We start from the raw sequence: 17,842 nt of genomic DNA, 5'->3' as shown, positions 1-17,842 counted from the left end.
TTTATAATTTAATATTAATATCAATTAAAAATATATTTCCCTCCCTCACCACCTCTCTCTCCCCTCCCTCTTCAAAGACAATTGGCACCTCAATTTCCTTTGATCTTTGAATGGAGACTTTGTTGTCTTCCATCTACCCGAACAACATTAAGTCAATAATTAAAACATCATAACCCCATTTTCCTCAACACTTTCCCCTGTTCTAGACTTTACTGTAAAAGACGCAAGCAATTAGTACACTGAAGGTATTTGATTTGGTTATTTATACTTCAAAGTACAAACACAAACCTCGAATTGAATAAAGGTTATGAATAAAATTTAGAGACCACTAAACCAAACTCACAAATACAAAACCGTGACCACAAAAATCAACACTGAAATGTTCCCTTTCTTGTTTAGATATAAACTTATGATCTTATTGTAACGAAACAAATCCAATACATGAAAAGGAAAACACCAATTTCAGGCTTGAAATTAAATTTTTTGAGATTCATTTTTTCTTGGGTAAACTACAAAAACAGTCACTTTTGTTTTCTTTATATTACATTTAGTCACTTATATTTGAAATGTTATGTTTTAGTCACTTACGTTATCATTTTATTACGAAGTGGTCACTCTACCTTTAAATTCATTTACCTCCCTAACGGCAGTCCAAGTGGGTGTTAAATGTCAACTTGGATGCCTAGTTGCTGAGATAAAAATAGGTTTTTAATTAAATAAATTTAATTTAGACTACCATGTAGGACATCCAAATTGGCATTTAAACCCCATTTGGACTGTCATGTAGGACCACCGTTAGGGAGGTAACGGAGCTTAACAATAGAGTGACCACTTCATAATAAAACGATAATGTAAGTGACTAAAACGTAATATTTCAAACATAAGTAACTAAAATATAATCAGAGGCAAATAAAAGTGCCTATTTTTATAGTTTATCCTTTTCTCAAACATGTAGTGGATGGATTTGAAGGCAACTATGGGACAAAGAAACTGTAATATCCCGAATTAAGGCCTAATCGGAATAGTGGTTTCGTGACCACAAATCCGAGATAGAAATAATTATTTTATAATTATTTTGAAGTTTATGAGATGATTGCATAATTGTGTGAAAATTTCGTGAAGAAATTTTTGGCATAACGAGTTTAATTTAAAGTTAGGGACTAAATCGAATAAGTTGCAAAACTTGCATTCTAGAAGTTTTTAGTATGAAATTGCTTTGAAATATTAATTAGGAGGTCTTAAATGGTAATTTGACCAATTTTAAGTTCATGGACAAAATTAGGACATGGAAGGAATTTTTGGAAAGTTTAGTAGTAAGGGCATTTTGGTCATTTGGATATTAAATGAAATAAAAATAGGAAAAATAACCCAAAATGATCATCTTCTCCATACTGTTCTGCCGATTTTTGCTCTCCTCCATAGCTGGGTTTCTTCAACTTTCAAACTTCATAGTAAGTGATTTCAAGCCCCGTTTTTAATGATTTTTATGTTTTTGAAATTCTGGTAGCTCGATTTAGCTTATGTTAACAATAATTCAACCTATGGTTCATATTTGGAAAAATACCCATAGGTGAAATTTGTGTATTTTGGTATTTTATGACAGAATATGAGGTTTTAAATTTTGTTAGACAACTTGTGCTACTCGGTTTTGAGTAAAAACGAGTAAAAAGGCTTAATCGGTAAAAATATTTAGTAGTCATAAATACATGTTAGAGTGAGAATTTGATGTTGCCATAGAAGGGAAAAATGATCAGAATGTCATAAAACATAATAATAAGAGATGAAGTTTAATTCCCGAGCCTAGGGGCAAAAGTGTAATTATGCAAAAGTTTAGGGGTAAAATGGTAATTTTGCCAAAGTTCGTATTAAGTACTGTTTTAATGAATGTATGTATTAAATAAGATTAATTTGGTAATAGAGATCAAGAGAAACGAGATTCAAGTCGTGATTGAGAGAAAAACAAAGTTTACGAGGAATAGGCTCGATTGTTAAAAATTTTGTACCGAGATAAGTTCATGTGTAAATAAGGTAGCATAATTGTTATTTTTAAGCTATTGATGTTAAATATATGATATGCTGATTTTTATCATGAAATATATGCTTTGTGGTTATTTTCGAATAAAATGCAAATTAAGTGTATTATTTGTTAAATATAAAGTGCTACCGAGTATTGGTTTTGGTATTTTACGGAAGATGGCAAGGAGATGTGTTCGAGGAAAATCCCGTTTGAACCTTAGGAATAGATTAGGATACAAGTGACATGTCACTAGGATTGTTGAACATCCGAACTTGTTGAGTTGAGTCCGAGTTCACTTATGGATGTGAAATGTCCGAACTCGTTGAGTTGAGTCCGAGTTCGTGAGATGTAACTAGGCATCCGAACTTGTTGAGTTGAGTCCGAGTTCACTTATGGGCGGGTTACATGGTAGCTTGGCTACAAATGTGGCACTTATGTGCAAATTATCCATGTATCCGAGTAATATTCCGATGTGTTCAAAGGGTAAAATTTCTAGTGAAATGGAAGAACACTTAAGATGCAGGTGACGTATTGGTAAGTATTGTGAAATGGACACTTTGGACAGGTATGTACTTAACCTTCGGGTTGGAAATAGATACAACAACGATAAGGCGGTAAGATGATTAATGATGTTTAGAAATGTGATATATGTTTTGGTGATACCATGCTAAGGTTGTTTGGTATAATTGTATTGTTATGTTACTTGTTATTTGCATATGACTTACTAAGCATTTATGCTTATTCCCTCCTTTTCATTCACTGTAGTTTTGAATAAGCTGACTTAGGAATCGGGACAGGTCAAAGGTTCGATCACACTATCCGAAGGACTCTTTTTGATAAATGGCTTGTAAAACTTAAGTATGGCATGTATAGCAATACACCTATTTTGTGTAAATAATTTTGTGATATGGCCATGATTTGGTTGAGAAAATGCTTAATAATGATAAGTCATGGAAAATGCTAAGTTAGATCATGTTTGATGTCATAGAAGTTTAATATGTTATCTAGATCATAAAAACTCATGAAAAGATGAAATTTGCCATAAACAGAATATTGCAGCAACACTGACATGAGTTTGAAAATTTACTAAAAATCATATAAATTGAATTTGGTGATGGATTAAATATGACATTTAAGCCTAATATGTCTAGTTTCATATAAAACAATTGAAACAAGTAAAGGAATTATATGTTATAAGATATTTGAATTTTAGTTAAACAGGGCCAGAGGGATTTCTGGATCCCCTGTTCCAACTTTAGAAATTTACCATAAATTTTAAAAAAATAATTAGGTGGTTTATTTTATATTCTTGGAATCCTTATTGAGTCTAGTTTTGGAATAAATAAACGGCATAGTCATATAAACTTTTCAAAAATAGAAATATGGTTCGTAGTAAACAGAGGTCAGTCCAGTCAAGTCCTGAAACAGGGGTAACTTTAACTAATAAACTGTATTAATTGGCCCAACCAAAAATTCTATAAAAAAATTAGTAAATAGATATATGAGTCTATATTTAAGGAAAATTTACGGATCTTGATTTTGAGTTTTGTAACTCGAGATATGATTTTTCTTGTAACTGTGACGCAGGTAGCTAGAAAGCTGTGAATGTAGAAATAAATGATTCGAAGTTCTTAATTCGATAAATTATGTTCGGTAACACCTCAAGCTCGAATCCGGCGACGGTCTCGGGCTTGGGGGCGTTACAGAAACAATGTTTAAGAAAGAAAGGAGAGAAATAATTCTTTTAATGAAAATATAATTAAAGGGTTAACAAAGGGAGAAGGTTAAGAGGGGAGAGGGATGGGAGAGCAATGATGGGGAGAAGGTGGGAGAGTGATGGGGTGGGGAAATACTTTTTACTATTTTTTTTAATTAATATTAAAATAAACGCTAATATATATTTATAAAATCAGAAAAAATATTTTTAATTTCTCTATTTTTTAATTTTGGAATTATTTTATACAAATAACGAGGTGATTTTTGGGGCTAACATCTTGGGGCTAACGTGGGGAAATATCTAACACGTTCCTCAAATCGAGAAGTCATTTTTGGAGGGAAAACTATGTGTTATTGGGATCTGTGTGCTCCTTGGTTAGAACCTCTAGAAGGTCCCAATGGTTTGGACTTGAGTAGGTTGAAAAAAGACATACAACCTTGGCAAGAATGGCGTTCTGTGGAATATATGACACGTGTTCCTTTAGGGTCTTTAAATTTTATTAATATTAAGATTCTTAATTAAGAAGCCAGAAAAAAACAATAAAGAAAGAAATATATTCATCGAGCAAAAGGAGAGAGAAGGATTCGAACCCTTAATAGTTCTTTGTTTCGAACAATATCAGTTTTCAAGACAGGAGCTATCAACCACTCAACCATCTCTCCGAAAGCTAATTTCTATTTTATTTTTATTCCACTGAATCGAACTAAAGAATAATTGATGGCGGTACCAATGTGAGAAAAAATTAGTTTAAATACTCAAATTGACAAAAAAAAGAAGAGTTTAAAATGTATTTGAGAAAACATGTATAATTTTTAACAAGTTTTAAAGAATTTGATATCTATATTCTTTATATTATGTTTATCTTCGCAACCAAGATTTTTTATTCTATTTGTCGGATTTTTTTTCTTTCTATCTCCTTACTTAAACACATCCCTTTATTTAAAGCCTAAATCAGCAAAGAAGATGGTTTAAAATAGAGGTGTCTATGGGTTGAATCGGGTCAGACCTTAATAAATTTTTAGGCTCAATTGATAGGTTTTGTCTGACCCACTCGTATTAATTTTTTTTATAAAATTTTAAAAATATAATACACCAAATACACTTAAAACATTAAAATAAATGTTTCCCAACAAATTGAAAATAAATTAAAATAAAAATGACTCATATAATTACACCAAAATCTAATTTTAAAAAATTATACTTTACAAGTTATAAAAATTACATCATAAGCATAAACACATATAAGTATTTGAGATCGCTGTGGTAAAAAAAAATTATACTATAAATTTTAAAAAAATGTATTATTAAAATAATATGTGTATCTTATAAAATTATAACAAAAATTATATTATTTAAATCCTAAAAATTTCTAAAATTTAGGTATCAAAATTGATATTTTAAAAGTGAAGATACCATATTAGATATTTTGATAAAGTATAGGGATTGAATATGCCATTATCATTCCTTTTATCATTACAATTTTGGGGGAGATAAATTACTCAGTACTTGAATTTTGGTATCAAAATAAAATAATTTAGAATTTGGTCACTCTCATTGTGGTTATGTCCGCTTCGACCTGTATTATGTTTGACTTCAACTAATAATAAAATTATAATAGAGAGGAATAATTTTGGAATAGTTAATTCAAAATTAAAAACTATGCAAAAGATGATCTAATTAATTTTAAATAATTGTCCCCTAATTCAATTTAGAACTTTTGCATAATAGTATTTTTGTTATGTAGAATCAACGGAGGACTTTTACATTAAATTTTAAGAGGAATTAATCAAAATTTAAAATATTTTTGGGGCTTAATAAGAATTTTTAAAAATTTTGAAAAATTTAATGAGAACTTTTTAAAAATTTGAGAGAATTTAAATAAAAATTTCGGATTGTCTCATATTTAGTTTTGTTATTTTTAGCTTTGAGCTATTATAAGACCTATAAAAGGCTAGAACCATATGGATTTATTCATCAATCCAATAAAAATAATGATCTCTCATTTGAGATAAAAGCTCGTTTTTCTTTTGTTTCTCTACTTGTAAGTGCAACAGGCTATGTTCAGAATCTTAAAATGATTCGAATCTTAAAATGAATATGGAGTACAAATAATTACTGATTAAGTGAAATAAAATTAACTTAAATTGTAAAGCTAAAATATATTTACACTTTTTTTTTATAGCTGGTTGATTTAAGTCACAAAATCTTGATTAATTTATGTCACAAACTTCATACATTTCCACTTTGCAAAAATAATAAGTAAATAAACATTTATAGATATACCAAATTCGATTATGTTTTGATCTTTAAATGCTAAATTTAAGATTTTTAGATAATAAAAAAAATTGAGAAACCATTTACACATTTCATGGTCTTAACAATCACTCATAATTTTTATTTTTATGAATGGAGGAATGATTTTCTATTTAAATTTCGAAACTCAATATTATGTTCATTATTTTAGTATTTTCAAGGTTTAGATAATAAAAATATTTTCTTTATGACAAACTAGAAACCAGTTCTTCAATCTCATTAGTAATTTTAGATAAAAGTTGAAAGGATAAGAATTAAATAGAAAAGTGAAAGATAAAGATGTGTTGTTACAAATCATGTTTCATCTAACACAATCTAACACAATCTTTTACTGCTCAAACAATTATTATAAACATAACATAATGCAGATTACAACAACTAAGGCCATCACCCATTTTTACCAAATCTACTACACCCTTTCACAGAACACAACACACTTCTCATCTAGATCCTTCTCTGTTTCTTAAACTTGAGTGTAATATCATTCAAATGCTTCACTTGAGTCTCCAAAGGCAACTCCTGTGGACGGTAAAATTGCATTCAGATTCTTTACATTCCAGGGCTTGCCCATTGCAAACCTCACCACATACCTTACATGGAGGGCAGTTCCAGATGTTTTTCACAACAATGAATGGATGTTTATGACGAAAATATTTGAATTTGTTTCCAAGCTTCATATATGGGAGATCTCCAATAGCACAATTAAGATGAAGAGAGTTATCACAATCAGCACAGTAGTAAAACCAACGATTTGGCTCTCTTTCTTTCTCACAGAGGTCGCAGTAATGTTGAGAAGGCTCAGAATCATCAGAATAAGTCAAAGAAAGAGGATGCCTGTCATACTTGTACCAAGCAGTGAGTGGTAGTGTTGCACAACGTACATCTAAACTGAAATCACAGCGCTTCATGCATCTATATGCAACATTCCATGGGTATAGCTCTTTGAAACAAGCACTGCAACTCGTTCCCTGGTTGTTGTGGACAAGAAAGAGTGAATGCTCATGACTTGGGTGCTTCAAGGTGTCCGAAAATAACATACATTGAATGTCAATTCTGAAGGAGCAATTTCCTTCGTAGCATTCGTAGCTAAACCCTTGATAACAACGATCGCAAGCATGGCACCATGAATTACCTTCCTCATCGACTGAGTTTGTGAGAGTAAGAAAATGCCTGTGAAATGGGTGTGGCATTTTTTTAGGCAATTCAGCGCAATCTTTGTGGAGAAAGAACTTGCATTGCTCACAACTATAAAAAGGAGTTGATATAGGTCTCGTGCACCCATCGCACTGACTATCCTCATCTTTGGTCTTCCCACTAAAAGTGAGTCTTAAATTATGATCATGATAGGAATGCTTGATCTCACTTGCTACCATTAGCTCTCCAATACTAATTTGTTCAACAACATCAGTAATCAAATTCCAAGGTTCATGCACCACTTCCTCGGACCTCTCATCATAGCCTTCAAGCGTAATTGTTCCATCCCAAATTGCTTTATCAGTTGCACAAAGTGCATGAGCAATATAATTGCAATCAGAAGCAGAACAACGGTAACTGCCGTAGCTTGGATCAACTTCCAAATAACAAACTCTGCACATCCCATCTTCAACTTGATTTTGTCTAAAAGAATAAGAAAGAGAAATCGTGTGACGATGTCGTGTTATCATGATGTGGCGTGGCAATGAAATGCAATTCTTGTGGACAAGGAGGTGACATGTAGCACAGAAATAGGGGGAGTGATCTCCGTCAGTGCCACAAAAATCACAAACAAACGACATTTTTCTAGATACAAGCATCCACGGGTGTTCATGACTTGGAACTGTGATTGTTGGTGGTGAAAAAAGAAAATCATCAAGTGAAAGATCAAAGTTGCAAAGAGAGCAGGAATAAACAAACCCCTTCCATTGGATTCTGCACATAGAGCAACTACATTTCTGGGGATGAGTAGGCGGTTGTGGCAAGAGAGTAAGAGGATGCTTACGGTCACAGGGGTGATTAATCTCAAGGGGTAGTTCAGCACATTCCTTATGGAGGTTAAAGAATGTAGGATACGAGCAATCAGAACAGTGGTAAAATGGACCAGATATTGGTTTTTGACACCCGGGGCAATCAGAATCGACTTCGTTGTTATGGTTTTGAATGAAGAACAATGGATGGGGGTGCAAAGAATTAGGAAAATTTGCAGCAACGGATGATTGAAGCAAAGCACAATTGATGTGCAGATCGAACCTACAATCATAACAATTATAAACAAATCCCCGAAATGCCTTACCACAGAAATCGCACCCCCCAGGATAAAGTGATTCTGGCAAAAGAGTTAGAGGGTGTTTGGGGTGGAAAGGATGCTGAATCTGGGGGGCTAACTCTAACTCAGCACATCCCTTATGAAGATAAAACTCACATTGATTGCAGCCATAGCTCCAGCCCTCAACAGGTTTCTCACACCCACGGCAAAGAGCTGCTTCTGGATCTACTTCTTCGCTTGCAACAGTCTGCTGATATTTGAAGAAGACCAAAGGATGTTGATGGCTGAAATGTTGAAGTTCCATGGTCTCCCCCTCTGTACTACTCTCACACTCACTCACATCCATTACAAGAAAACCCTTGAGTTTGCTTCACTTAACTCCAGCCTTTGTGGTATACTTTCTTAGGTCATGCTTTACTCCTTAAAGAGAAGAGTCATTTTCGTCGTTGACTTGTTAGAGTATTTGTCGATATTTCTTTTCCCATAATAACCCAAGCATTTCCATTATAAGGATAAGAATATGAAACATTCAATTTTAATTAAATTAATTAAATCTAATCCTGAATATAATATTTTTTTAAGTTAATTAAGAAATTGAAATACATATATAAATTTAAGTTAATTAAGAAATTGAAATATATATATAAATTTACTTTAATCAATCTTATTAAAATGTGTCTTTACTTAATAATATATTTTAAGTTTAACAGTTTACTATTTAAGTTTAAAATATATATTTTCAGTTCAAAATTTTACTATATATTTGTTTCAATTTGCTTTATAGTTTATATTTCTTATAATTTATTTAACTTAATTATAAATAAAATTATAATTAATTTTAATTTTATATTTCTAGTGTATATTCAATATATTCATGCATATCAACATTTAAAAAAGAAATTAGGCAACAAAATCTAATGTGGCACTTTTCAGCTTAAATTAAATGGTGAATAATGGTTGAGCATGTATATGACAATATTTCCCCTAAAAATAGAAAAAAACATTAGAACGAATGTAACTGGTTGAGGTCCAAGATCTGCAATGTGACCAAACACCAGTCGTCTCTAAAAACTATTGTCAAAACGAAATCCAAGTGAAATCAGGATGTGAACTCAAACGGCTGAGGGGTCTGAGGTTCATCATCGACGGCCATAGCTGATGAGGAACACTGTTGAATGCTGCTGATCCACCTTTTCTTTCTTGACGGATTTTAACAAGCTTATCATGGAATCATGTTCAATGTCCTCTTGATCGATGTTGAATAAGGATCTGTGGGTTAAGGATGATTTCGATTGTCTTCTCTTCAACTAGGAGGTTTTTTGAACTTGAGTAAGATATGATTTTGACTGGTGGTGTTTAGGGGTGATAAGAACATGTTTTAATCTAAGGATGAGTGAGGAGGGTGTGTAGGCTTCTTTTATGGTGTTTATTTAGTTTCTAAGGGATGCTCACAAACTGATAACATGAGATGATGTCTTGAAGTTGATCTCTTTTTCGATTGCTGTCATGAGCTGTGGTGCATGCAAGTGTCATTGTGGTTATCTTTTTGAGGTGTTTTGATGCTTCCCTACGGATGTTGTGGTTTTTGTATCAGTTTTAATTATATTGCAAGGAATGTTTTTCTTCTGTATGCCGCAGGTTTGGTTTGGTGTTGTCTTGGTAGGTTGTAAGACTCAGACAGTAAGGAGACAATTCCAGGAGTCTGCAGTGTTAACCAGACACAACAGTGTGATATTCATAAATTCATAGCCCATCCACTGACCCAAACCTACAATACAGTTAGAAAAAGAGAGGGGGAAAAGGTGCAACAAACATCAATCACAAACAGCCGAGTAAAAACAGAACCTACCTGCTCTGTCTCTGAGTAAAGGACAACCAAGTCCTAGAACTGCCAAACCAATAAAATGACTCTTTTGATGTCTTCATAAACTTCTTCATCAGTAGTTCCTAAAGCTCCAAACCAAGTCCTAAGCATTCAGCATGTTGGATAACCTACATAAAAGCATTCAATGTTTTATTTCATATTTACTCCAGGTAATGCTATTTTCTCCACCAATTTGTGTCCTTTCTGAAACCTCAAAACCCTAATTTAAAAAAACCGAAAGAACAATAAAAACATTGAGCATGACTAACTATCCACTGAAGCAAGTACGAAAACCAAATTCTAAATTCCACGAAAGAAACCAACTACCGCAAAACATGAGAGCATCACGAATAACCATTCTCTTAGTCTTATCATATGGTCCAGGAATCCCCTCATAAGCCTTCAATTTCAAACCAGCGAAAGCTGCCACTCTGCGCTTACTCTTTGTGAGGAATCATCCTGCAATCAAAGCAAATATCAATTACCATAAGGAAAGTCAAAATGAACCCCAGTTATATACTTTACTTCATATATGCTGAAGCCAAATGCATTGCCTTTGCACCATAAGATTCATAGATCTTGTCAGCTATTAGTTTTTCTCTCAATCCAACAATAATAACCTCAAGCACACTCATTCTACTCTCCTTCACTTCTTCCCTACATTTTCCCAATAACCAACCATAACAGACACACAGATCTCTAATACGAAAAATCAATAGCAAACTCTAATTATTAATTTTGATATCAAACATAACAAAACACACAGATTCCTTTGGTTCTTTTGCAATATATATTCCAATATCCAAATCATAGAACTTCAAATAAATAGAAAAAATCTCTCAAAAAGTTCATACCAAACACTTCCCGAATTACCAAGCATCAAAAACCCAGAAATTTCCATCCTTTTCATTCACAGACCAAATAAAGAACTGTGAAAACACACTAAAAGGGAAAAAAAACCTCGAAAAGAAAAACACACCCACAAATGGTACGCCAGAGGATGTTAGCAGGAGCAGGAAACAGGATGAGACCATGAGAAGGCTTAGTGTTCATACGCTTCCTAAGAAACCTCATGTGCTTCATCTTCTGCCTAACCAATCCACCCCACATGCATATCTCTTCACATCTCACCACCACTACTTTTTGGCCATTCAACAACTCCTTGGCCAATATGGAATCCAACCTTCCCAGCATGAGATGCCTTGCATCCACCACTACCCTCTTGGGTTTTGGCGCACATGCCTCACCCTGAAACCATCTCTTCTTCTTCTTCTTCTTCGCTTGGTAGCTTAGCATAGGCCTCTTTTTAATGGAATTGGCATGGCTGACCTCGTTTTAGGAATAGTCGTTTTAGGAATAGTTATTCATATGTTGGCGCCTATGGAAGAGGTGGTGGGATTTAAGTTTATCAAAGCTGACAGCTTCCCACGCCTGCATGCTTGTGTCAAGCATTTCAGCGAACACCCTGCGATCAAAGACAATGTCCCTGATTTACACTAGAGTTGTAGATTCCTTGCAAATAAAAAGAGAATTTTATAGGAAATCTCAACATAATCACTGTAAAAAAAAAGTATTCTTGATTGTTTATGAACTAAAAATTGAGAAATAACGCAAAAAGGATTGCGATTGTCGGTGACAGAAAATTAAGGTTTACTTTCAACATAATCACTAGAATGCTCTCGGTTATTGGAAAAAGTAAGGGAAATATACATTTTGGTACTTGAATTTAGCTTCAGAGTTCAAATTGATAGCTAAGGTTTTTTTCTTTCCAATTAGGTACTTGAACATGACTTCAAAGTTCCATTTGGTATTTTGGTCCAATTAAGTACCTAAACTTCGCTTCTTATTCAAATTAATACCTGAATTTGGTTTTTTTTATCTAAATTAATACTTTGTTATTTGAAAGTACCAATTTGAACTAAAAAACTATGTTGTAGAAGTTTGTCATTTGTGACTAAAATTTAAGTCACTAAATGTATTTAACAAATTAATTTGAATCAGATCATATTAAATTAAATTAAATGAATAATAAGTAAATCTATTTATAGATTGAAGGCTTAATATCAAAATTGTCCTTTAAAATATACTCATTTGTTTAAATAAGTACCTAAACACTTTTTTGGTCAATTTGAGTATCTAAACTCTATTTTTTTCTCACATTTGTACCTCGTTAGTCAGCCGTTAATCAACCTTGTCAATGATGATGTGGCTCAATCACCAATAGATACGTGGCAAAATAAAAAACTAGAAAAATTATTTTTCTGTAAAAAACGATACATTAAAGATACTTAATTTAGTTATTTGCACTTCAGAGTTTCAGAGTACAAACAAAATTCCGGATTGGAAGAACGCCATAAATAAAATTTTGTGTCCACTAAACCAAACTAACAAAATACAAAACCTTTACCCTCAAAAATCAACATTGAAATGTTCCCTTTATTGTTTAGTTATAAACTTATAATCCTACTCTAAGAAAGTAAATCCAATACATGAAAAGGAAAACACCAATTTCAAGCTTAAAATTTGGTTTTTTAGGGTCATTTTCCCAAACATGTGGTGGATGAATTTGAAGGCAATTGTGGGACAAAGAATCCACGTTAAAGAAAGAAAGGAGGAAATTTTTTTTAATGAAAATTTTATTGAAGGGTTAACAGGGAGAGGGTTGGGGAAACGATGGGAGAGAGACGGGGTGTGGAAATATTTCTTAATATTATTTTTAATTAATATTAATATAATATAAAAAAGTTAATTTTTCTAAATTTTTTATTTTTGGAAGTATTTTATACAAATAATGAGATGGTTTACTTATGTGGCTTTTTTTGCCACGTGCCAATTAGTGATTGGGCCACATCATCATTGAACATTGAACAAGATTGACTAACGGCGGAGAACTAACGGGGTACCAATGTGGAAAAAAAATTTACTTCAAGTATTGAATTTAACAAAAAAATGGTTTAAATACCTATTTGAGAAAATGAAAATAATCTAAGGGGCAATTTTTATATTAAGCCTAGATTGAATTGGGTAGTGTGAGGGCAAAGTTTAAGTTTAGGGTAGATACGTTGATGGGCTAAATTGTGCCGGGCTTGAGTTGGTCTTAATATTTTCCATTTCGGCCTTTAAAATAAATTTTGGTATAATTATTTTCAAATCCCTTGAATTTGATTAAAAATTTTCTAACTAATAGTCCCACATGACAGCATACAATTGGTTGCATTCAAAGTGAGGTAAGATTTTAACTCCACTAGAAGGATTTATGGCAATAATAAATGGAATTAAAGTTTAGGTATCAAAATTGATATTTTAAAAGTGAAGATACCATATTAGATATTTTGATAAAGTATAGGGGTCCAATATGCCATTATCATTCTTTTTATTATTACAATTTTGGAGGAGATAAATTACACGGTACTTGAACTTTGGTTTCAAAATATAATAATTTAGAATCCCTTACGATGGTCTGATAGTTAAGAGTGTTTACTATCCCAGGTATGGCCTAGATTCAATTGCTTGTCAAGTTTATTTTTTAGATTTTGCCGTGTTATTGTAATTCACCAAAAGAAAAAAATACAATAATTTAGTCCCTCTCATTGTGATTATGTCCGCCTCAACTAGTATTATGTTTGACTTCTAATTAATAACAAAAATATAATAGAGAGGAATAATTTTGGAATTGTTAATTCAAAATTAAAATTACACAAAAGGTTATCTAATTAATTTAAATAATTTCCCCAAAATCATTTTAGAATTTTTGCATAATAGAATTATTTGTTATATAGAATCAATGGTGGATTTTGGCATTAAATTTTGAGAGGAATTAATCGAAATTTAAAATATTTTGGGGGTTTAATCAGAATTTTTAAAACTTTTAAAATTTTTAATTACAAATTTTGAAAAACACAATGAGAATTTTTAAAAAATTTGAGGGAACTTAAATAAAATTTTCAAATTTTCTTGTATTTAATTTTGTTATTTTTAGCTTTGAGCTTTTGTGAAGCCTATAGAAGACTAGAATTATTTGAAATTATTCATCAATTCAATAAAAATCATGTTTTCTCATTTGAGTTAAAAGTTCGTAATTCTTTTTTTTTCTCTATTTATTAGTGCAACAAGCTATGTCTAGAATCTTAAGATGATATGAAGGTGGGCTCAAGAGATCGAAATTCTATTTAGAGTTTATTTAGTTTTTTTTTAAATAAGGAAAAAATGATTTTTACTAATAGAAATATTGTTTAGTTTAATTTATTAATATTTTAAAATCGATAGCTTAATATCAAATTATTTAAGAAAATAATTTTGAATTTTTTTTAAAATTAGTAAGTAGTCAATTGGGACTTAATTCGATTAGCATGAACATTATTGTCAATGTAGGAGGACGTGTGTTCAAGTGCATTGAAGCATATTATACTCCTATTTATGAGTTGGGGAGGGGCTATGGATAGTTCTAAGCATTGTGTCATAAAAAACAAATATAATAAGAACCTATAATGAATTTAATTGAAAAAAATTAGTAAACAAAAAAAATAGATGTCAAATTTTATTTAATTTTTTAAAAATAATTAATTTTTACTAACGTGAATTGTTATGAATATCACAACATTAATCATCCACATCATCAAAATTAATAAGCTGTTAATTTTTTCACTTAGTTCTGGATAATTTGATAAAAATTAAAAATTAAAAATCTAACTGAAAGAAAATGGATTTTTTATTTTTAATATTTTGAGGTCAAAGAGAAAAAAAAAAGAGAGGACATTTTGCCTAAATTGAATTTAGTCTTTTCTAAGTTGTGAACAGTAAAATCTGATGTAAGAATCAAATTTGCAAGAGTTAATTCAAAATTTTAGAAAAAGATCTAAAATAAAGAAAAAAAATTGTTTTCAAGAAATTAGGCATAATAATATTAATTTGAAAATGTAGTTATGAATGGAAGAATGATTTTGTATTTAAATTTCCAAACTCCACATTATTTTCATTATTTTAGTATCTTCATGGTTCTGATAATAAAAATATTTTATTATGACAAGTTAGAAAGCAATTCTTCGTTCTCATCAATAATTTTAGATAAAAGTTGAAAGAAAAACAAGCAGATAAGAAAAGTGAAAAATAAAGATGTGTAGTTACAAATCATGTTTCATCTAACACAATATTCTACTGTTCAAACAACTATCGTAAACATAACCCAATGCAGATTACAACTAAGGCCGCCACTCATTTTTACCAAATCTACTACACCCTTCCACAGAACACAATACACCTCTAATCTTGTGCTTTCTCTGTTTCTTAAACTTGACTGGAAGATCGTTGAAATGCTTCCCTAGAGACCCATATGGCAATCCCAGTGGACAGTAAAGTTACATTCAGATTCTTTACATTTTAGAGCCCGTCCATTGCAAACCTCACGACATACCTTACATGGAGGGCAATTCCAGATGTTTTTCACAATAGTGAGCAGATGCTTATGAAAAAAAGAATTGAATTTGTTCCCAAGCTTCATATATGGAAGATCCCCAATAGCACAATTGAGATGAAGAGAGTTATCACAATCAGCACAATAGTAAAACCAACGATTTGGCTCTCTTTCTTTCTCACAGAGATCGCAGTAATGTTGAGAAGGCTCAGAATCATCAGAATAAGTCAAAGTAAGAGTATGCCTATCATACTTGTACCAAGCAGTGAGTGGTAGTGTTGCACAACCTACATCTAAAGTGTAATCACAGCGCTTCATGCATCTATATGCAACACTCCTTGGGTCTAGTGTTACGAAACAAGCATTGCACCTCGATCCCTGGTTTTTATGGTCAAGAAAGAGTGAATGTTCATGACTTGGGTGCTTCAAGGTGTCCAAAGATAACTTACATTGAAGGTCAATTTTGAAGAAGCAATTTTTTTTGTAGCATATGTAGCTAAATCCTTGATACAAACGTTTGCAAGCAGAGCACAGTGAAATACCATCCTTATTGTGTGAGTTTGTGAGATTAAGCAAATGCCTGTGAAATGGGTGTGGCATTTTTTTTGGCAATTCAGCGCAATCTTTGTGGAGAAAGAACTTGCATTGCTCACAACTATAAAAAGGAGTTGATATAGGTCTCGTGCACCCATCGCACTGCCTATCATCTTTGGTCTCCCCAATAAGAGTGAATTTTAAATTATGATCATGATAGGAATGCTTGATCTCAATTGCTACCATTTGCTCTCCATTACTAATTTGTTCAACATCATCAGTAATCAAATTCCAAGGTTCATTCACCACTTCCTCGGATCTCTCATCATAGCCTTCAAGCATAAATTTTCCATCCCAAATTTTTTTATCAGTTGCACAAAGTGCATGAGCAAAATAATTGCAATCAGAAGCAGAACAACGGTAACTGCCGTAGCTTGTATCAACTTCCAAACAACAAACTCCGCATATCTGATCATCAACTTGATTTTGTCTAAAAGAATAAGAAAGGGAAATCGTGTGACGATGTCGTGTTATCCTGATGTGGCACGGCAATGAAATGCAATTCTTGTGGACAAAAAGCACACATGTATCACAGTGATAAGGAGAGTAATCCTCTTCAGTGCCACAAAAATCACAAACAAACGACATTTTTCTAGATACAAGCATCCACTGGTGTTCATGACTTGCAACTTTGATTGTTGGTGGCGAAAAAAGAAAATCATCAAGTGAAAGATCAAAGTTGCAAAGAGAGCAGGAATAAACAAACCCCTTCCATTGGATTCTGCACAAATAGCAACTACATTTCTGGGGATGAGTAGGCGGTTGTGGCAAGAGAGTAAGAGGATGCTTACGGTCACAGGGGTGATTAATCTCAAGGGGTAGTTCAGTACATTCCTTATGAAGGTTAAAGAATGCAGGATAAGAGCAATCAGAATAGTGGAAAATTGGACCAGATATAGGTTTTTGACATGCGGAGCAATCAAGCTCGACTTCCTTGTTATTATTTTGAATGAAGAACAATGGATGGGGTGCAAAGAATTAGGAAAATTTGCAGCAACGGATGATTGAAGCAAAGCGCAATTGATGTGCAGATCGAACTTACAATCATAACAATTATAAACAAATCCCCGATATCCCTTACCACACAAATGACACCCCCCAGAATAAGGTGATTCTGGCAAAAGAGTGAGAGGGTGTTTGGGGTGGAAAGGATGCCGAATCTTGGGGGCTAACTCAGCACATCCCTTATGAAGATAAAACTCACATCGATTGCAGCCATAGCTCCAGCCATCTACAGGTTTCTCACACCCAAGGCAAAGAGCTGCTTCTGGGTCTACTTCTTCGCTTGCAACAGTCTGCTGATATTTGAAGAAGACCAAAGGATGTCGATGGCTGAAATGTTGAAGTTCCATGGTCTCCCCCTCTGTACTACTCTCACACTCACTCACATCCATTACAAGAAAACCCTTGATTTTGCTTCACTTTACCCAGCCTTTGCGGTAGAGTTTCTTAGGTCTTGCTTTTGTGCTTCATAAAGAGAAGAATCATTTTCGTCGTTGACTTGTGAGACAAGTTGTTAATATTTTCTTTCCCCATCATACCGCAAGCATTACCATCCTAAGGATAAGAATATGAAACATTCAATTTTAATAAATTAATTAAATCTGTTAAAGAGTTTGAAAAAGAATGAAATGTTTTTATGTATTAATATAATTGAGTTTTGTTTAAATTAATTAAGAAATTGA

At 32.6% G+C, this 17,842-nt stretch overlaps 2 protein-coding genes and 1 pseudogene across 2 annotated transcripts; all 3 read right to left on the bottom strand.

Moving 5' to 3' along the window:
• Positions 1 to 6,314: 6,314 nt before the first annotated feature.
• LOC107957064 (uncharacterized) lies at positions 6,315 to 8,777 on the bottom strand. Its single transcript, XM_016892492.2, has one exon. The coding sequence runs from the start codon at positions 8,633 to 8,635 to the stop codon at positions 6,542 to 6,544; it is 2,094 nt and encodes a 697-aa protein (XP_016747981.1). The 5' UTR covers positions 8,636 to 8,777; the 3' UTR covers positions 6,315 to 6,541.
• Positions 8,778 to 9,204: 427 nt separating this feature from the next.
• LOC107957067 (60S ribosomal protein L13a-4-like) lies at positions 9,205 to 11,833 on the bottom strand (annotated as a pseudogene).
• A 3,420-nt stretch (positions 11,834 to 15,253) lies between these two features.
• Positions 15,254 to 17,551, bottom strand: LOC107957070 (uncharacterized). Its single transcript, XM_041091887.1, has 2 exons — positions 17,239 to 17,551; positions 15,254 to 17,137 (listed from the first exon to the last, which is right to left on the bottom strand). Exons 1-2 carry the CDS (start codon positions 17,549 to 17,551, stop codon positions 15,471 to 15,473), a joined length of 1,980 nt encoding a protein of 659 aa, XP_040947821.1. The 3' UTR covers positions 15,254 to 15,470.
• Between the last annotated feature and the right edge of the window lie 291 nt (positions 17,552 to 17,842).

The sequence above is a fragment of the Gossypium hirsutum genome, chromosome A02, assembly GCF_007990345.1.
Source record: "Gossypium hirsutum isolate 1008001.06 chromosome A02, Gossypium_hirsutum_v2.1, whole genome shotgun sequence".
NCBI classification, from domain to species: Eukaryota; Viridiplantae; Streptophyta; class Magnoliopsida; order Malvales; family Malvaceae; genus Gossypium; species Gossypium hirsutum.
Note: the sequence above shows the minus strand (reverse complement) of the source record. Positions and strands in the feature narration are given on the sequence as shown.

Bases quoted from the DNA above. Each gene is read 5' to 3' on its own strand.
- LOC107957064 (XM_016892492.2), bottom strand. From the start codon at position 8,635: ATGGATGTGAGTGAGTGTGAGAGTAGTACAGAGGGGGAGACCATGGAA.
- LOC107957070 (XM_041091887.1), bottom strand. From the start codon at position 17,551: ATGGATGTGAGTGAGTGTGAGAGTAGTACAGAGGGGGAGACCATGGAA. The intron at 17,138-17,238 runs GTAAGGGATATC...GCAAATTTTCCT, and splicing joins TGGGGGGTGTCATTTGTGTG to AATTCTTTGCACCCCATCCA.